The 22,291-nt window shown below is 39.5% G+C and overlaps 1 protein-coding gene across 1 annotated transcript; it reads right to left on the reverse strand.

Moving 5' to 3' along the window:
• Positions 1-810: 810 nt before the first annotated feature.
• On the reverse strand, positions 811-22,108 carry LOC117471540 (adhesion G-protein coupled receptor G1-like). Its single transcript, XM_034116635.1, has 12 exons — positions 22,018-22,108; positions 15,737-15,794; positions 15,439-15,526; positions 14,724-14,852; positions 13,831-13,992; positions 13,689-13,743; positions 13,032-13,123; positions 12,471-12,592; positions 3,199-3,479; positions 1,711-1,813; positions 1,276-1,589; positions 811-1,196 (listed from the first exon to the last, which is right to left on the reverse strand). Exons 1-12 carry the CDS (start codon positions 22,073-22,075, stop codon positions 1,081-1,083), a joined length of 1,578 nt encoding a protein of 525 aa, XP_033972526.1. The 5' UTR covers positions 22,076-22,108; the 3' UTR covers positions 811-1,080.
• Between the last annotated feature and the right edge of the window lie 183 nt (positions 22,109-22,291).

Here is a 22,291-nt window from a genome sequence, read left to right on the forward strand (position 1 = left end):
TTTCGATGGTATTTTTTATATGGAATATTTTTGTTTTCATTTAGGGTTTTAGTTTATGGGGTTGTATTTCCTATGTAACAACCACTGTTGTTTCCATGTTTTATAGACCTTGGATAGCCATCAGATGGCGCTAATCTGTAACTGTAACATCCACATTGCCTTTGTTTTAGTGCATTTGTAGGTGTTCCTGCAAGAGCTGTCTGAGGTATTTTGTATCCTGTTTGAAAAAAAAAACTTTTTAAAGCTCGCAAACACCTCCAGGCCAATCAGTATATTTTTTAGCCCTGAGGTTAAGCTGCCCTGATTTGCAAAGCAACATTAGTAACACAGAGCAGAAATCTCATCACATGACTGAACAAAAAGACAAAAGCAAACAACCTGACAAACACTGACATTTCACAAAACAAAGAACACAATGATTTTACACAAAACAAATGAACCTATAGGAAAGACCTGTACACACACAGGAGGAAACACACATTTAAACCTGCAAACATGGAGTGTTAGGGTCAGGGGGCGCGCTAAGCTAATGACTCTGTGTTATGGCCTTTGACATCTGTTTTGCAGATTCAAATGAAACCTACAACAGCTTGGGTGAACTTTGAACCATTGACCAATAGCAATGCTAACCTTACAAGAAACAGAGAGCCACAGAGTCAAAATGGAGCTTATGACAGTGCAAAATCTACCTTTATTTAACTGCTCTCTGACCGGTAAACTTATATAACTGTGTCTTTTAAATCAACTTTAACAAGCAAAATTCCCTATGCAATAACTGAATAAACTGATATTTCCAAAAAGAAGCAAATATGACTTAAAAGAAAATGAGAAGAAACATCTATCCACAGAAAACGCGTTGTCTTATAATGCCTAGGCACTGGCAAGTTGTCTTCCTGAACATGACATGCTCACTTTTTGTATTTTTTATTCAGCAGTGATATAATTACAATGAGTTATTATTCATTATGCATATTTGTCAATGCAATCTTAATCTGATTCATTTGCACGACTGATAAGATATAGTCAGTTATCTTTTAACTGCATATAGATAGGAATATAATACATTTATAGCTTTAAATATCAGTTATTGAAACTGGTAGTCATCACTTTCTGAGAGGAAGGGTCTCTGCTTGAGGAGTTATCATCAGTTCGAGGCTTGCGGGTCAAAGCTACGGACCACAGGAACATAAACAAACCTGAGAAGGAGAAAGAAAAGGCTTACCATACTGTTAAAAGCACAATGGATACTTTATATGAAGATCTGCAAATACTGACCCTGCAAGGAGTTTAGTATGGTGAACAGGTAGATCCCAGAGAGGGAGATGTAGGTGGTCCCAGCTAACCCCCAGGGTAAGCCCAGCACACAGCTGAGGCCCAGCACCGTGGCACAGTCCTTCCATAACCTAATCCCTTTCTCTCTGTTCATCTTCTTCCAGCCACTGCTGCCTCCGCCCGCCCTTAGCCTCCACAGCTTAAACACCACCAACCCCAGCATGCAGAAATTACACAGTATAACCAGGCAAGGGAAGGCCATGGTAGTGACGTAGCTGACTAAAAGCATCTGTGGGAACTGGCTGCTCATCCAGCATCTGCAAGTTAATAAAAAAAGAAAATCAATTATTTCCAAATAACGTGTTGAGAATAAAAACGTTTTGCTTCCAACCTCCCGCGTGGTTAAATATTTAATATCACAAAATCTTGGTTTCTTACATCTGTGATGTTGTATTGGGGTTGGTGGCATCAATTATTTTCAAAGTGTATTTGCCATAAACACCTGAAATCCCACAAACCCCTGCAATCAGTGTAGGAATACCTGCATAAAGACACAACACATACAGAAGTTACTTCAACAAACCGTGAACAGAAGAACAGAACACACCTCCTTTTTGGATTCATGTTCATGAGATTCTTTTCAGTCAAAATACAAAAGAATATGTATAAATAATTCATATGTTATTAATAAGGAATTGTTGCATTTTCCAGCTCTGAAAAGGGCCTGGGTTATGGATCTAAGATGTGAGTTCTTGAGAAGAGCTCAGTCTATCTCCAACAATGTCTCACTGAATCTAACTCAGTTGAAAACATGCAGTCTCATGAACTGCCAATAGGTGGTGGTGGATTGGGCAGAAATGCTCATCTAAAAAGAGGTTCATGTTTTGGAAATGTTATACTGTTGAAAGGTTTTGGAAAGAGGTTCTCCAGAGAATTTGCCTTACACTGTACTCTATAAGAGGGGTTTTAGTAAGATTGTGTAATGAACAACATCATAAGCCGAGATATTTAGCTGTTGCCAAAGATTGATTTGAAGATATACCAGGTAGACAGAAATATGACTATACAGTATATGCTTGTATTTACATATCATGAGCTGTTTACAGAGAGTATTTTGATTTAGCAGTTTTTTTGTACTTATTCACTTCAGTATTGTTCCCTGGACCGTATTTTTGCTGCGCTCTGGCTTTGTAGTACCAAATGGACCAATATAAAAACTGGTGTTCCCCTTATGGCACATTTCCACTACACGGCCTCGCTCGGTATGGCTAGGCCTCGTTAGGACTGGCTCACTTTATGGCGCATTTCCATTACAGTTTAGGAACTGGGGTAGTATCTATAGTAACGCAGTGTAGGCGGAGCCGTGACGTCATCTTCAATGAGAACCCCAGAAAAACAACTCAGCCGTTAGCTGTTAGCACTCAGAGCTCACAGCTCCTCATATCTGTTCAGAAACTAGACAAAATTAAACAAGTACAAACCACAGACTGTCTGTGTCATGGCGAATACAGTCACTGGTTTATTTATGTCTGTATAGGCCGTTGTTGTGAGTGTGGACGGTCGGAGCATATACAACGTTAGCTTAGCCAATCTCCATTTAGAAAACACGCATTTTAAATGTGTTTTTCGTCTGTCTGCAGACTTGTCAAAGCATTAATTCATGGTTTTTACTAACCGGTATCAGTATGTTGTTACTTCGGCATCATTTTGAAACGTGTATTACAATTAAATCACGGTCAAATATGTTCATCTTGTTGTCAAGTGGAAACGCAACCAAAAACGGGCCCCGCGCGGCTCGGCACGCTTAAAGCGAGCTCCGCGCTGCAGTGGAAACGCGCCATTAGTCCCTTACACTCAAAAAATTGAACATACGGTTTCAGCCTTAATACCAAATTCAACTTTCAGACGACAGAAACACAGACTCACCCCATCCAACCAGGCTGAGCTTCAGCAGGTATCTCCTGACGTAGATGTTGAAGACGCGGACCAACAGGAGATAGAGATGGAATCCTTCCAGAGCCATCCAGCAAACAGTGGCCAGCAGCGACCAGTGTAAGAAGAGACCCAGACCCCCGCACACCCAGCCCTCCTCACCCTCCTTCAGCTGCCACACCCAGAAGCTGCCCAGCAGGAAGCTGAGGTGGAGGCAGAGCAGTGCTACTGAGAGTTGCAAATGCAAACCGATAGCCTTCTCAGGACGCTGTCGTCTGAAAGGAAACAGTATTCAGTTTGTTACAATCATTTTTATACTGCCTATTTAGCAGATACAGTACCATGTTTTCAGCTATTTCTGGAGTATGTCTGCTATCGGCCATAGCCTCGAGGGTTAAGGGACAATGTTTTCTTGGATCAAAGGTGCCAGCTGGTATCCAGGCCAAGACTTCCTCTTTTAAGTGCTTAGTTCATTATTTCTTGTCCGATTAGCAACTCCAGATGCAAGAATGGAGTTCAGAGGAGATGCGACCTCACTGTTTAACAAGCAGCCGGTATCCAAGCTAATTTGTACGGTGGCCCGGAAGTGCAAGACACCACAGCATTTCAGGAAAACACCACAGCATTTCAGAAAACACAACAGCATTTCAGAAAACACAACAGCATTTCAGAAAACGCCGCAGCATTTCAGAAAACGCTACAGCATTTTAGAAAACGCAACAGCATTTCAGAAAACGCAACAGCATTTCAGAAAACACCACAGCATTTCAGAAAACACAACAGCATTTCAGAAAACGCAACAGCATTTCAGAAAACACAACAGCATTTCAGAAAACACCACAGCATTTCAGAAAACACAACAGCATTTCACAAAACACCGCAGCATTTCAGAAAACACAACAGCATTTCACATTGGACGGAAAGGGTATTCCTTTAGGGAGAACACTTCTTGTTTGTGATTGGACAGAGCCAGCCAGAGAAGCACTGCTGTGATTGGTTGTTTTTGCTGCCAGTCAAGAAATGACACTTCGTGATTGGTCAGCACCTGACAGCGCAACATGTCCCAACACATCAACCGTTAGCTGTTAGCACACACTCAGAGCTCACAGCTCCTCATATCTGATCAGAAACTGGACAATAGTTAAACAAGTACAAACCACAGACTGTCTATGTCATGGTGAATACAGTCGCTGCTTTATTTATGTCTGTATGACGCTGTTGTGAGTGTGGACGGAGCAGCTACAGGTTAGTTTAGCCTGATGGATCCGATTCCATTCAGAAAAAACGCATTTTAAAAGCTTTTCGCCTGCCGTCTTGTCTGCAGACTTGTCAAAGCATTAATTCATGGTTTTTACTAACCGGTATCAGTATGTAGTTACTTCGGCATCACTTTGAAACGCGTATTACAATTAAATCACGGTCAATAGTTCATTTTGTTGTAGTTGGTATCTCCCATAGGATTTACATGGAGATACGCCCCGCCCCCTCTCCTGCGCGTCTTGTTTGAATGACAGGAGCAAACACAGCTGACAGCCGCGGTGAAACTCGAGCGATGCGAATATTGGGTAGTCTACCATAGTATTTACATGGAGATAAGCCCCTTAAAAACCATGAATTAATAAAGCATTAATTCATGGTTTTTTCGCATCGCTCTAATCGCTCGAGTTTCACCGCAGCTGTCAGTGTTTACTCCTGTCATTCAAACAAGACGTGCTGGAGAGGGGGCGGATCGATCAGGCTAAACTAACCTGTAGCTGCTCCGTCCACACTCACAACAGCGTCATACAGACATAAATAAAGCAGCGACTGTATTCGCCATGACATAGACAGTCTGTGGTTTGTACTTGTTTAACTTTTGTCCAGTTTCTGAACAGATATGAGGAGCTGTGAGCTCTGAGTGTGTGCTAACAGCTAACGGTTGATGTGTTGGGACATGTTGCGCTGTCGGGTGCTGACCAATCACGAAGCGCCATTTCTTGACTGGCAGCAAAAACAACCAATCACAGCAGTGCTTCTCTTGCTGGCTCTGTCCAATCACAAACAAGAAGTGTTCTCCCTAAAGGAATACCCTTTCCGTCCAATGTGAAATGCTGTGGTGTTTTCTGAAATGCTGTTGTGTTTTGTGAAAAGCTGCGGCGTTTTGTGAAATGCTGCGGCGTTTTGTGAAATGCTGTTGTGTTTTGTGAAATGCTGTTGTGTTTTGTGAAATGCTGTGGTGTTTTCTGAAATGCTGTTGTGTTTTCTGAAATGCTGTTGCGTTTTCTGAAATGCTGTTGTGTTTTCTGAAATGCTGTGGTGTTTTCTGAAATGCTGCGGCGTTTTGTGAAATGCTGTGGCGTTTTGTGAAATGCTGTTGTGTTTTCTGAAATGCTGTGGCGTTTTGTGAAATGCTGTTGTGTTTTGTGAAATGCTGTGGTGTTTTCTGAAATGCTGTGGCGTTTTGTGAAATGCTGTTGTGTTTTCTGAAATGCTGTTGTGTTTTCTGAAATGCTGTGGTGTTTTGTGAAATGCTGTGGTGTCTTGCACTTCCGGGCCACCGTAAATTTGAACAGAAAGCTCAATTGTCTTGTATTAAAGCCCAATAGGCGCTTTCACACCAAGTACTTTGCCGTATTTAGTGCCGGCACTCAGTGCCCCGGCACTTATTACCCCAGGGCATTTAGTACAGATCGCGTTCATACCGGAGTACTTTTCCCTGAGGGAAGATTACGCAAATGAGCCGCTGACGTCACTTCGTCTTCTTCTGCTTTGGGTTTACTGGCAGGCCGCAAACAACTTCACGGCGTATACTGCCACCCGGAGTCCCCGGCCGGAAGTCCCCGGAGTTGCCTTCCGAGTAAATCGCCAGAACGCCGACACCTCCTCATCTCCACCGCTCCCATGTTTTATTTTGTGTTGCCATAAGTTAGTCTCTCTGCGTTTGTGCACTGGGCGAATGCTAATGCTAATAATGCTAATGCCAGGATAATAAAATGGCGGCTCTACAAAACATTTCAGAGTTGTACGGGGCGTGGTTTGCAATTCGCCCAGCCAATCAGAACTGGGGCACTTTTTCCCCCCAGGAAAGTACCATCTCTCAGCAGGCACTAAAAATGGGGGTAAAAGTTCCCGAGATTAAGTGCTCTTTTTGGTGTTAACGCGACATAAGGGGCACTAACGGAACTAAACGCGAAAAGTACGGTGAAAAGTACTCCGGTGTGAACGCGGCTAATGACTCTGAGATTTCCCTTTTCATTGTACGTGATTGGTGAATAATACTCAGACTTCAAATGGAAACCAGATGGCTCCAATACAATAAACTTGTCCCGGGTTAGGGGTATACTCAAGACAAACTAGTTCCATTTATAAATGCACACACCTTCCTGAAGGCCCTGTAGTGTTGCAGTCTGTTTTCTGTACAGACAAAAAAGTGTCCGAATAGTTGTGTTAGTAAAGATATCTTGAAAGACAGAAGCTTTATTTTCATATGGTCGTCTTTAGAAAAGATACTGATATGGCCTGATACATCTGACGCACATCTCCCAGTTCTTAGGTGACAAAGGTAGGGGGTTTCAAATGCTGTTCACCCATCCCACAAGCAAAGTAAATCCCCAGTTATGGGCCCACATTGAACAGATACTGCTCTTGTTTTTTAATTTAAAGGTCACCTATCATGTTATTTTTAGGCAATAGCATAGGTCTCAGATATACACAAATATATAAAAAACATGTCTATGAAGTGTTTTGCTCAAAATACCAAACAGATCACCCATTCTAGCCATGCCTCATACCCCTCTATTTCAGCCCTGCTACTAAAGTGCTGATTCGGGGTATAAAGCTTTTTTTTAAAGACTAAGAGGGGGCGGAGCTTATGCCTGCTCATGCGGGACCCGGATGCTGCGGTAATGAAACGCCATATCATGTTCAAAACCACATCAAGGATTATTTCTGAAACAGTATGGAGCTCAAATGCTTTTTCTCTTGCGGGTTTACCACAAGGTGAGTTCCCTTTTTTTACACATGCTCTCTCCAGTACAGGTTAGCTCTGAGTGTTAGCGATGCTTGCTAATGTAAACAAAGACCATATTACGTCCAAAACAAGTCGGGCATTGATTCTGAAAGCAACGTTTCTGATAGGGCCGTGATATGACGTCATATCGGATGGCAAATCTGGATCAGCTCCGTTGTACCCCCGTTTTTAGAGATTTGCGCACGGAGGAAAAGAGAGAGGGTTTTATTTTCTGACACTTTGTGAGTTCCCCGACACACCGGGGACACATATTTATATATAAAAGACACCAAAAAGTGCATTTTGCATGATAGGTCCCCTTTAACCCTTAAAGACCGAGCGAGCCGCCCGCGGCTTCAAAGAGGTAGCGTTCTAAAATGCTTAATAACTTTTTAACTGCTAATCCTATCCATCTGATTTAAAAAGTGATGTAAAGCGGCGATTCTAGGCTTTTCGCTGGTATCACTATGTCCTTTTCCGGGATTCAGAGGCTCCGACGTGATCGGGGCAACGTCATCACATTGTACAGCCTTGATTCGTCAAGGAGACCCACGCGGCCCCTCCGTCAGCCAAACAGCAAAGGTTTTAGACTAAGTCCCACCCCCCTGTGTCCGGATAGGTTTAAAATGTAAAGGTCCAGGCAAACCTCTGCCCATGCTACCATCTTCTCGACCAATCAACATAGGTTGCTGTGTATGTTTTTGGCGGCGGGAGATAAACAAAGACAAACAGAGAGACGAGAGAGTAATACTAAAGAAGAGTAATTTTGCCAGCGTAAGAGAAATAAATACAACACAAGATATCTAGATACAGTCACACACACACACACACACACACACACACACACACACACACACACACACACACACACACACACACACACACACACACACACACACACACACACACACACACACACACACACACACACACACACACACACACACATCCCAAGACAAATTCAAACCAACATGTCAAAACGGCGTTACACTACGGAAGAAGCCGTAGAATTGATTTTGTCCGGCGGACCGCTTAGCGATGCAGCGGTGGATTCCTCAGATTCCGAAGCTGACAGCTGGCGTGATGAAGAGGAGTATGATCACGGGATTGATCCCTTCGAAGATAAAAAGTGAGTAACTTTGCTTATTTCTTATTGTTTGTGTTGCATTTATCGGTTGCTATTTCTGTATAACGCCGAAAATAATTCGTCCTAAGAGTTTTTATAGTGGATGGCCATTTGCCGTAATTGTGTCATAAAGTGAAGTCCTGAGCTCAAGATTCACTATCAATAGAGGCTACTATTTATTTCAGTAAAAAACCGTCAAGCAATACCTTTCATTTATTGCCTCATTCCGCTTGCCCTCTTTGGTTGTTTGTTATAAGGTCTAATGTTATTATATTCATTGCATTACAATTCAGTTACTGATTCCATCAACTAGTAATGTTAGCAGAGGGATAAAGTGTGTATCAAATCAAAAGTTGAGACTGTGTTTAGAAAATAGATAGGATGACACTGGAGAAATAAAAGCAATAAAGGAAATAAAATAAATTCAGACATTTATATCTGTATATTTTCCTCCCTTTTATTTTAGTCCAGAGGATGAGAGAGGGGATGCACAAGCCACTGTCCCCATCAGTAGGCCTCCTTCAAACCGAGAGGGAAAAGAATGTGGCCAGGAGGGTGCAGCATCCAGAAAAAGGCCAAACCAATGCCAGCCCCCCTGACAGTGAAAGGGAGAGGAAGAGGAAAAGGGAAAAAAACATCTCTGACCCCAGAAGAGCCAGGAGCTGTTTGGAACGGACCTGAGGTGCCAGATACTGCCCAACAACTACTACACTTTTGCCCGAAAAGAGCCCCTGGAGTCCAAGGTTTTGTTGGTGTGGAGTATACTCCTGCACAAATATTTAGACATTTTTTTAACAACAAAGCTGTAAATATCATCTGCAAGAACACAAACAAAAATGCTGAAAAGGAGCAGGCTAAGGAGAAAAAGTTTGTTTGGGAAGAGCTGCCGGTAAAATTCCTCATGTATGTCGGCCTTATGATGTTCATGGCACTTCTAAAACTGCCAAAAGTAAGAGACTACTGGAGGAAGGGATCACACATAAGTGTTCTCTTTCTTGCTTCTGTCATGACAAGAGACAGGTTCATGGCAATCAGCAGAGCTGTACACCTGAGCGACCCAGACCATGATTTGGCAAATGACCGGAAAAAGGACACCCCAGAGTACGATCTACTCCATCGCCTAAAACCACTTCAAGCCACCATAAAAGAGGCATGCAAGGCAATGTGGCAGCCTAGGAAAGAAATTTCAATTGATGAACGGATGGTGACCACAAAAGCCAAAATTGGACTGAGGCAGTACATGAAGGCCAAGCCAACTAAGTGGGGTGTGAAGCTGTTTGTGTTAGCAGACTCCAGCAATGGGTATACCATCGATTTTTCCATCTATACTGGAAAGAGCCGCTTCATTTCAGGGCAGGGTCTCTCCTATGATGTTGTCAGCGGCATAATGGATAATTCCTACTTGGGGAGAGGTTACCATCTTTTTGTAGACAATTTCTACACCAGCCCAAAACTTTTTACTGACCTATCTGCAAGGGGTTGTGTGGCATGTGGTACATTCGGAAGAACGTGCCTAAATCAAAATTGAATGCGCTAACCTCAAAGAGCCCCAGGGGCTCAATCCAATGGCTCAGAGAGAAGGAGCTTTTGTTTGTGAAGTGGATGGATACGAGAGAGGTGTCAGTGTGCTCTACAATACACCAAGCCTTCAATTGAGACACTGTCACCAGGAATGTGTATATGCTAAGGAAACGGGGAAATGGCAAAAAGAAAACATCATGGCACCTCGTTGTGTGGTTGAATATAATAAATACATGGGTGGGGTGGACTTGTCTGACCAGCTCATCCAATACTATTCAGTGCACAAGAGGTCCAACAGGTGGTACAGGACACTGCTGTACCACTTTATAGACATTGCTGCAACCAACAGCTATATTCTGCATAAGGAGATATAAGGAGATGTGTCTGTCCTCAGGGTCAGTGGCCATGTCCCACGCCCAGTTCATGGAGGAGCTGTCTGCAGAGCTGTGTGGAGTCCCAATTGGCAGCTTTGTGCCACCCAGAGGGGCACAGTGCTTGCCAGAGTCAATGTCCTGTGCAGACGAGGAGGAGGAGGAGGAAGAGGGAATTGAGTCATTTGCGAGACGGAGGTCAGGAGACACGGCAACAAAAGGTTGGCGAAAATGTGTGCTCTGCAAAAGACGTTCCATCTGGAAGTGTGCGCGGTGTGATGTGACACTGTGTCTTGTGGCTCACAGAAATTGCTTCAGCAAGTGGCATAGCAGCCGCACGTAAAACCTTTCGATTGACTGAATCAAGTCTGATTGTAATTTAATGTAAATAATTTAAGAAATGTTGATACATTTCCTTTGCTCTTTGTATATTTTATTTTCTAATATTTTGTTTATAGTTTGAAGATCATTTGCTCTTTGTACATTTGCACTTTCTATATATTTCTAATACTTTGTTTATAGTTTCAAGATAATTTGCACTTTGTTCATTTGCACTTTGTATCTCCAGCACTTGGAATTTGTTTCACTGTTTGTGTTTGTATTTAAATGTTCAAATGATAATATATTTCTCTGAAACAAGTTATTTTTGTTGCAATGTCATCTGTTATGGTTCAATGTTTTTTTGTTTACTCTCTCAACCTTTTTTTGACAGAAGAAACATGATCAGTCATTTAAATATGGAAATACATTTCGTTTTTATTATTCCATATTATCCTAGGTGTTTTTCACTGACATTTTGTAATAAATAGCTGTAACTTGCTCAGGGAACATAATATGCAGATTACATTTCATTTGAAAGCCTAAAACATCTAAATGCAGCTTTATAAATAATAAAAAAGAAAATTCCTATGTTCCTGGCGGAGTAACAGTAAAAAAACACAACATTTGTACTGGCGTACACTGTGCTGGCGTACACTGTGCTGGTAAATTCAGCCATTATCACACAAAGTTAAGGTCAAATTTGGACTTTAAATTAACCAGACTTGAACTAGAGGTTCTCCTGAATCAAATGAGGTAAGGCACTTGATGCTAGAAAAGGTTAGAACAGGTTAGGAGAAACAAATAAATACAGGAGAGTCAGGCAGGCGAAAATTCCGTCTAGGTCTTTAAGGGTTAATGAGCTCTGTAATATCAGCATCACCATTCAAAATACTGAGTTTTTACTCAATGGGTTAAAACTCTCACCTAGAGGTTGGTCATAAACTATAAACTAGCCAGTGGTGTAAATTAACTAAGTACATTTACTCGAGTACTTTACTTAAGTATTTAAATGTTTTGCTACTTTGTATATCCACCCCACTACAGTTCAGAGGTTAATAGTGTACTTTACTCCACTACATCTATTTAATACCTTTAGTTACTTTGCAATAATGTGATAAACACATTAATGCATCAATAATTATAATCAGAACATATCATATATATTATTCTGAAATGGGCGAGTACTTTTACTTTTTCTACTTTAAGTATATTTTGATGATAATACTTTTACTTGAGTAACTTTTATTGCAGGTCTTTTACTTGTAACAGAGTATTCCGACACTCTGGTACTTCTACTTTTACTTAAGTACACAATCTGAGTACTTCTTCCACCTCTGAAGCTTATACATATATAACATATAAAACATTTGTACTTCTACAAACGTCATTCTGTTTAAAAAAAACAGTTTCCTAACAGGAACTTTGATAAACCACAGAGATTATTTAACCCACCCACACAAACCTCTGCAGCCGATAACACCCATCTGTACAGCGAGAGGAACACACTGCCCCACTTAAAGTCTCATAGTTGTTTATCTGGCAGCCCTCGACTTTTACATTCATCCTCGCTGTGTCACAGTATGGACTTCAGTGACTGAAAGGCTACTGTTTCCTACTTGACTCCAACACTGGCTCTAACTCTCTGTATCTCTGCAAAATTCAAACCATTTGTTGAATTTATAACTTATGATCACATCCACTTTGCACACCTTACTTATGTCTCCATTGTTTGCATGCACATGTTTAAAGGTCATACTTTATTTTTTATTTTATCTGTATTAATGAATTACACTTAGCATCTCTGGTAAAGTGTGTATTATTACGAGAGTATTGCTTTAGTAGACAGAAAGTATAAGTGTCATGTTTTACTTTATTTTATTATACTATAACTTACAAAAAAGTTATATAAATTATCATTTTAAGTGAAAAAATAACTCACTGTAGACATATATAGATGATCAGGCTGATGATGGTGAAGAAGATGGAGAGTGCTGAACCAATGTAGGTGATGTAGCTCAGGATCACAGCATTGCGTTTAGACTGTACTGATAGTGCTGGGTTCTGGAACAAAGAAAATGTCAATAAAGTCAAATGATTGTATTTTAAGTTCAGGAGTCCCATGGAAGCTTCTTGAGTAAATACTGTATATTGTAAACATATGAAATATTAAGATTAAGTTCTCGCAGAAACACTACCAATGAGGCCCATGTCTTTAACACATTATATACAAGCATTTGCAATCATCGACATAGTATTGTAGTAATACATCATACATTATAATGTAATATAATGCATTATAATCACATGCAATATTGAGCATAATCATATTGGAAATAATAGGTATGTTAATAATGCATTGCAGACACAGGCTTGCAAAAACATGTCAATGAAAGACCAGGCGTTATGAATGTGTCATGATTATTGCTAAAAAGCACTTATTATGAGTGCTAATGCACAATGGTAAGCATTTGGCTACCGTAAAATAACATTTATATTTTACCACAAGCACAGCAAAGAAGCTCAGGTGGTTGCAGCTACAAATATACTCCGATCCAGTTTCACTGGTTTCACATCCGTCTGTGCTCCAAACACCTAAAAACACACATATAGTTTAGATTTTTTAAAGGGGACCTATCATGCAAAATGCACTTTTGTACGTCTTTTATACATGAATATGTGTCCCCGGTGTTCCAGGGAACTCACCAAGTGTCAGAAAACACAACCCTCTCTATTTTCCTCCATACCCAAATCTCTAAAAAAGGGGCTGCAACGGATCTGATAAAAACTGATCCAGATTTGAACACTGTCCTGACGTCAGGACAGTGGCGCTACGGCTATTGGGCCAACTCCACCAATCAGGAGGAGACAGCCACGGCCATTGTCGTTCGAAAGCGCTGGAGACGCTGTAGTACATATGCCAGGCCAGTAGATGGTGCTGTTCTCACTGAATCTGCCCTTGCTAAAACAGAGCTAGAAATTGTCAAATTGAGCAAAATGAGGCATGGCTAAAATGCATGATCTGTTTGGTATTTTGAAAAAAACAAAGTATAAATATGCCTTATGGTATGGTCCTACACTATATTATTCAAATATAGCATGATAGGTCCACTTTAAATTGAAGTTCAAATAAGAATTTAGGCTGGCATTTGTTGCCTACCTGTTCCATCGTTAAAGTCTGACTCCTGCCAAAACACACAGGTCCCATTTTCTACCTGAAACATATAGACGTGCATTCAAAATAAGAGCAAAGCAGATTGGAGTCAAACTGTAATGCTTTCACAGCTGGTTGTGTTGTGTACCTGTTTGTTGTGTCTGAAGGTTAATCTGACGGGTTGTGAGAGGTTTCTGACAGGCTGGCTCCCCACCCTCACTGCCAGGACTAACCCCCCTAGAACTTGTTTGATGATAGGCTTCTCTAGTATGACCCGCCGTCCCCCCATGACTATCCTCGGGGGGCTCAACTGCAGAGACAGAGCGAGGGTTAGGGTTAGGTATTTGTATCAACATTAGCTACAGTATCATCCTTTTCCTCCATTTCCATAGTACACAATGGTTGATTGTGCATGTACAAAGTTCACTGGAATCAATGCAAATTGGGATGAGTGGAAAGTGCTACCTTGTATAATACACACATATGTACACAGTGATAAAATGTAACAAAGTACATTTACTTAAATGTTGTTCTAAAGTAACATTTACAGGTACTTCACTTAAGTATTTATATAAAATACAAGTCTATCTTACTACATTTTGGAGACAGATACTGTATTTTTAGTGCAATAAATAATTTTAAACTTTTTTTCATATAAAAACACATGATATGCTTAAATGATATAATGCAATACTGTACTAATAATACTATTGTTAAAACATTACAATAAATAATAATACTGTTGTTTGATACTGTGAGAAGGAGCCATTATGCTTAATGACTACTTTTACTTTCAGTAAATTAAGCTAATATTATGTGTGTACATCTACTTATATAACATTTTATATAACATAAATTAAAAACTTTTACCCGTAATGGAACAGTACTATAATTTGTATTAGTAAGTAAAGGATCTTAGTACCACTACTGGATGTCAACAGCTTTAAGTACAAGTTGCTATATACAAATATATAAAGGTGTACCTCCTAATCCATTCACCTGACCAGTCTCTCCTGAAAGGAGCCTTCAGAAGATACTGACCTTAAAAAAAGTGCTGTTGATCACCATGGCGACCAGCAGGACCTCCTTCTGAGACGCAGCTCCTCTGCTCCTCTGCAGACAGGTGGAGGGGATGTGAACCGTGTGCTGCGGAGTGGGACTCTCCTCTGCCTAAAAACACAAAAACATTTATCAGTAAATACAGTGCATTATAAATTATACATATGATTTTTACTTTACAGAACACACTTTGCTGTTAATACTTTCATGCTTTTGATTAAACAAGATTTTGAAGGCAAGACTCATACTTGTAGTAGAGTTATTTTACAGTGTTGATTAGTACTTTAAAGGAGTCTTATGCTTAGTTTCAGGTTCATATTTGTATTTTGTGCCTACCGTGCCATGTTTACATGCTTTAATGTTCCAAAAGGTCTTCAATCGAAATTCAATCGAAAGTTGTTTATTATACATTATGACTAATTTTGTCTGTCACATCTGAAGATTCCTCCTTATTTCAGCAAAAATAAGAGTTGGATAATGCCACATTTGCATATTTAAACACACTTCAGAGAAAGGAAAACCCAAATGGCATAATAGGGCCCCTTTAACTGAAGATTACGATGTGAATGCTTCTTGGTGATTGATGAAGCAACAAGCTATTTTTCTTTTGTTTGGCTAATGTAAGTGCATTTCATTTAAACTTGCGATTGTCTGAAAACCAGATTTGACGAGAGCTGTCCAAAAAATACGAGCTCACCTCTTGAGACGAGTTCATCATCACATGAATGAAGTTAGGCTTGGAACGGCTCATTACTCTGCAGCTTGTAATGTTGGACTCATAACACCTGAAAACACACATTTCACAATACAAACAGTTACATCAACAAGAATAAGTATGGATTTCCTGTGAACCTACAACATAATGAAGTCGTCTTTTGACATGACTTTACTGTACACAGTCATTTAAGACTTAAGAAAGACATTTTTCTAAAAGAAAGAGGAGCGTCAGGTCTCATGTTCCAGCTTAGAATATATGAGTTTGTATTTTGTGTTACCTGGTCCAGAAGATCTCTTTGCTGTTGAGACACCCTTCCAGGACATCTCTACAGTCTCCTGTTAGAATGACAGAGAGAAGTGAAAGAGTCAGACACTATATGTATACAGTATGACTGACTTGACGAATAAGATAAAACAGTTAGACTTCGTATCACTCACATGTCTATATTGCATTATAAACATATTGAGTTGCTTATAGCACTTTATAATTATATTACGTTAGTGTGTCTTTATTAAACATGGACCCTGCATAAAATACATTAACCTCAAAATAAATGACGATTTATTGCAGATTTAGCTTCTAGCTTATTTCTATCACAGTCCCTAAGCAGATACACACATAACAATCAACTAAAAATACGACATTGTATCTATCAAAATAAAAATTATAAAACGGATCAAAGAATACTTCAACATTTAATACCAGCACAATTATCACTACCATAACATTATATTTAATCTTAACTACAAACTCAAATTACAGTCAGTTAATGTTGACAAGACTGCACAATGCCTCTCTGATTCACAATGCTTTATATCAATAGTCATAACACATTATGTTTTATAATGACGTATAAGGTCAAGTATCCTTGTACTTCATCATTTCTGGTCACTCATGGACATTTCAGATTTTAAATTTTTATATTTAACCAGGGGTCGATGTAGAATATCTGCCTGTATGCTAAAAAACTGGATCCCAAACGGGGGGTCTCGAGGCGTTCTTCATTTTAAGGGGTGTGAACAGCCTGTCCTCCTACAAAAAACGACCAAATAGGTTGATTGTTCAGCAGCTTACTACGACCCAGAGTCACGTTTTAAAGTGTAGCACCTCTAGTGGTCGTGTAAGAAACAACATGCTCCCGTTGATTGCATACGCTCCGGAGGGTCGTTTATTCACAAATAACCCTCTCTGGAAAATCCTAAATTGTGGAATAGTTTGGCCATTAAAATGCTTTTTTATTAGATTTTTAGCGAGAAGTGTATATTGTACTTTTATAATCTACGTCCAGTGGATATGTAGGATCTATAGTTTGATAGATATTACGAGGATGAGGAGATACTGGGTGTTTCTCAATCGCGAGTAAAGCTGCTGCAGAGCCACTATTTCAAGCATACTACGTCATCGAGTGCCGCCGAAGTACTGTTCCAATGTCCAGCATACTTGGAAATCTACCGAGCCCGGCGTACTCCGTTTGGAGAAATATCGAGGCTGCACATGAGTAGACTCCGCGGTCTTAAAATCCCCACAATGCTTTGCGCACGGACCAATTTCCCCAAATCTGTGGCGGAAGATGTAAGGTGGGGCCTATCATATGACGCACACCTGCACACTTGCTAGCGTGTTCCACTCTTTGTTTTCCGAATGTCAGGAAGTATTCTTGACTCGCTTCTGAAGCAAGATGCTCGGCAGACATGTGCTACCAAGCAAGCGTACTCGCGATTGAGAAACACCCGAGGTCTCGCCAGGAGAACATGTATATGCGGCAGCTTCCATGTAAAGTTACTGTCAACCCTTCCGGTCAATTTCCGGTCTCGAAGTTTTCATAATAAAACCGGAAGTATTCCCCTCACTGTCAAATGATTACACAGTGATATCTGCATTACTCATCCACTAAAAAACATCAGTTTATCATTGTTAGTTACACAATGTTGATTGGTTTAAATTGTGTACAATGCTTTTGTGTTTTTAACCTTCGATTCAGAGAAACAAATAGTTTTTTCGGAGTTTAGACACTACAGACTTTCCGAAGACACTACACTACCCAGAATCCCCAGCTATCGTTTGGGACTACAACATCCGCCTTGCTTTACAAACCCCGTGACTAGTCCTCAAGCTCTGTGATTGGATGTTGGAGTGGCAGTACGACAAGGTTACGCCGAGCGTCAAACAGCTCTTTGAAATGGAATGGAACCACGACAGATTATCCAAAACTGGACTCGGACGGGTCCAGCCCAGCTCCCCCCCCCCAGAACTACACATGCTGGCTATTGTGTGTTTCACAACATGTTCTATGGCACGTCTCTACTGGGAATTGTAGTTTTAAAAGACGTTTTCGTATTTCCCACAATTAGAAGTTGCCAGTATTAAACTGTGTACACCCTGGAGGTTTAGGGGATACGAAACACATTGGTGTTATCAAATTTACAACCTATAATTAATAAATGGGTGAAAATTGCTTGTCTCCATAATGGGCAGCATTAATATATACCCACATGACAGCTAAGGTCAGAAGAGCTTTATTTAACAGCTGGTCTTATGTCAGTGACCCCTCCTGTTGTTCATTGATAAGCCTGAAACATGCACTTGTCAAGGTTCAGAGGCAGATTTAGCAAATATGGCAGTAGCCATCGATCATCTTAAGATAAGATAAGATAAGATAAGATATACTTTATTGATTGGGAAATGTTTTTGTTACAGCAGCATGTACTACTTTGTTCTACTCCACTACAATTCAGAGGTTAACCTGGTATTTTTACTCCACTACATTTATTTGAGTTACTTTGCAGATTCTGATTAATGATGTGAAATATAAACAACCCTTAAATCAGACTTTAGTTACACCTGAGTAAAATTCAGGGAAGGTGATTGTCAAGTGTCAAAATAAACTATGCAATATATTAGACGTTAAGTACTTTGTCAGACTTAATATTTATCTGTTGATACCCCCAACATTTTTTTCTTATTCAAAAGAAGACCTTAACTTAAAGTATTCTTTAATGTTTAAATAAAGCCTTATTAGTGTGTCTGTTTTGCACATCCTCCTATTAATATCTTTGGACGTCCTGCACTAAACTGTTTTATTGTAGAGATCACTACAGTATCTTCTTGATATTTTCTATTCTATATTTCTATCATTGACCTTCTACTTTCCCCCTATGAAAGTATGTAGGCTACTCTTAATATTTAAATGTTTTCATCAAATATAACTTATTCAACAACAAAATTCAATAACGTGCTTTAACCACTAGGCGTTGCGTGTTAAAAAACCAGTGGTCTAAAACATAATAATATCAAACATAATATTACTATTAACTTTATTGTGAAATTAAAACAGAACGATAAAGAAAAATACAGTTTCAGTCTCTCGATTTGAAGCTTATGCATTGTACCATGAACCTGTATACACCTGTAACAGTCAACTGCATGAGGAGTTGGAAAGGTAGTTCAGTAAATCAGTAATATCTTCTACTTTTCTATCAGCTGTGCACCGTTATGGTGTAAATACAGCCTATCTACCAACTGGATCAAATATAAAAGTCAGCCGAATTACTATTGATACTGCAAGGAGACGTATTGTGTGAAGAGAAATTGAAGATGTTGTTTAATTGGCGATATATTTATGATCCACGTCACATATTCAGTTTCGGCGGCAGTTCTTCCTGTTTTCCAAAGGTCTTCTAATCAGGGCTCTATAAATAGAGAACTACGGCAGATGTGTAATATGTAATGCAGCCGAACCGTGTATTACAATACCGTTATGTGATGACTTCCAAAGAGAAAAGCAAGAACACTCGGAATAAAGTATTATTATTATTTTTTTTAATGTTTTCCGATTTCATATCGCATAAACACCATATCCCAACGTGCATTGCGGCTAAAACATCCAGGATTATGGGTGTAGTTCGATGTTCGATCAAAACCTCTGAAAAAAGAAATGTGTCTCTCAGAATCAAAAGAGAAAAACCTATGGGAAAAACACAAAAGCATTGTACACAATTTAAACCAATTAATGTCGTGTAATTAACAAGGATAAACTGATGTTTTTAGTGGATGAGTACTGCAGATATCACTGTTAAATCATTTGATCATTGGTTTTATTATGAAAACTTCGACACCGGAAATACTGTTTTCAACCCGTAACTTTACATGGAAGCTACCGCATATACACGTTCTCCTGTCGAGACCTCAAATCATCTTCGTAATATCTATCAAACTATAGATCCTACATATCGACTGGACGTGGATTCTAAAAGTACAATATACACTTCTCACTAGAAATCTAATGAAAAAGCGTTTTAATGGCCAAACTATCCTACAATTTAGGATTTTACAGAGAGGGTTATTTGTGAATAAACGACCGTCTGTAGCGTTTGCAATCAACGGGAGCACTAGAGGTCGAAAACTTTAAAACGTGATTATAGGTCGTATTAAGCGCTTGAACAAACGACCTATTTGGTCGTAATAAGGGCTTGAACAATCGGCCTATTTGGTCGTATGAGTTGGAGGACTTGTTGGGTGTGAAACAACTTTTTAAATACAGTTGGCATAACCTGGCATCTCAGGTTTTTATTCAAATGTGTGAAGAAATAAAATAGTTAGTAAGATAATTTAATAAAGACAATGTATTTTTTCATATCTGGCATGATAAGGCTAATGAAGACGTGAACACAAGTTAAAACTGCCTCACACTGCATTAGAGAAATGTGCAGATAAAACAAACAAAGAGTAAGCAGAACAATGGCCAAGTGTAAGGGAGAACACAAAACTGAATTATCAAAATAAGTATTTCTTAAGTGTATTATTGCTAAAAAAAAAAGAAAGAAAAAAAAGAGGAAAAATAGATTATACAGATAACTGTTTAAAAATGTGCTAAAACTCACAGGAAACCCATTTCTGTTGCAATGGTCACAGGAAATTCATAAGAACTCACTCTTTTTACTCTAACTTACTGCAGTTATTTGTTCACTATTTGGGGTAATTGTTCAGTTCATCAGTATTTATACAACTATAATGTTATGGATTATAATATTAGTGCTTTTAAATGAGATACACAGATAAACTCTGTGGTTGAGTCCAGTTTTTATCACTTGAGGCTCCTGTCCAAAATTAAACCGGTTTAATCCTTTTTAGACTTTGAGCGTGTAATTCATGCCTTTGTTTCTACTCGTTTAGATTACTGTAATGCACTTTATCCCGGCCTAAACCAGACCACGCTGGCCCGCCTGCAGCTGGTACAAAACGCTGCGGCTCGGCTGCTTACAGGAACACGCAAGCATGACCACATCACACCTTTTCTGGCTTCCCTCCATTTTAGAGTTCATTTTAAGATTCTATTGTTTGTTTTTGAATCACTTAATGGGCTGGCCCCTCTGTACATCTCTGACCTCCTACAGGTGTACACCCCCTCAAGGGCTTTGAGGTCGGCTGATCAGCTGCTGCTGGTAGTCCCTAAAACAAAGAAAAAGACCAGGGGAGACCGAGCCTTCTCAGCGGTAGCCCCCAGGCTCTGGAACGACCTGCCCCCCCATGTCAAATTGTCACCCGCTCTTCAAACTTTTAAGTAAAGCCTAAAGACCCACCTCTTTTCCCTCGCTTTCGAGTCAGTCTGAGCTCTACCTATTCTATGCTTTTATTGTCTGTCCATAGCCTTTATGTGCCTTGTATTTATTCTTATGTGTGCCTTTTATCTATTCTTGTAATATTATATTTTGTTATAATGTTATGTTCGTTGTGAAGCACTTTGGCAAACCCTGTTTTTAAAATGTGCTATAGAAATAAAGTGGATTGGATTGGATTGGATTAAGAAACAGCCGTACAATATGTCAAGAGTCAGACGTCATCAGTTAACTGGAAAAATGATGGGAACCGTGTGTGATTATAATGCATTATGAAAACATTATAATCTGTTACAACAAAGGGAATTATAAAACATTAGGACCCATGCATGTCAGTGAGTAATACATTTGAAGTGGTATAATCTTGTTATGATCCTTATAAGTCATTATAAAATGCTTTGATAGGTGTTATGATTATTGTAAAATAAGCAGTTAAGGTACAAGAAAACATAACCCTCCGGTGAGGTATGCAGTTACAATGATGTCGGTCAAAATACTATAAATCTTATGGCAGAATTACTTCAAAGTTTATGAAAGTCTCAAAATGTATTAATTACAAATAAATTAAGACTCCTTTTTTTAAAGTAAAAAATGTACAAAGTCATGTATAGGGGTTATAATAATAATAATAATAATAATAATAATAATAATAATAATAATAATAATAATAATAATAATAAAGTACCAGTTATTTTAGACATAGCTGTTAAAAATTGTAACAGATAAAACATGACGCGGATTCTGCTCAGCACTTACTCAGGGAAACTCTGGCTTTCGTTGTTGCATGTGTGGTGGTTGTGTCAGAGTCTCTATCACTACGAAGCAGATGACTCACTGTCTCTGTTTTGATTCTTGTTGAGTTTCCACAAGTTTAAATCGAACATTTAAATGGTCATTGTCTTGTATGCACACAACCATAAAAATAAACTTATGAAAAACTCACCCCCAGCTTGGATCAAAGGAAACCACACCAGTGTGAGGAGACAGAGTGTGATCCTCATGGTGTCTCTGTTCCTCTCACTCACGCTGAAGTGACTGTTTCCTGCCCAGCACTGAGGTTTACTTGATGATGAGCAGCTAGTTTCACATCTACATATATCACATGATCTCAGATTGTAGGATGACAGCACATGTGCAGAAGTGATTCATATCCAACCTCTTATAAAGGTTATTCACTAGAAATCATACATATTTTATGCTGGTGATGAGGTAAGATG

The sequence above is a fragment of the Trematomus bernacchii genome, unplaced genomic scaffold (genome assembly GCF_902827165.1).
Source record: "Trematomus bernacchii unplaced genomic scaffold, fTreBer1.1, whole genome shotgun sequence".
NCBI classification, from domain to species: Eukaryota; Metazoa; Chordata; class Actinopteri; order Perciformes; family Nototheniidae; genus Trematomus; species Trematomus bernacchii.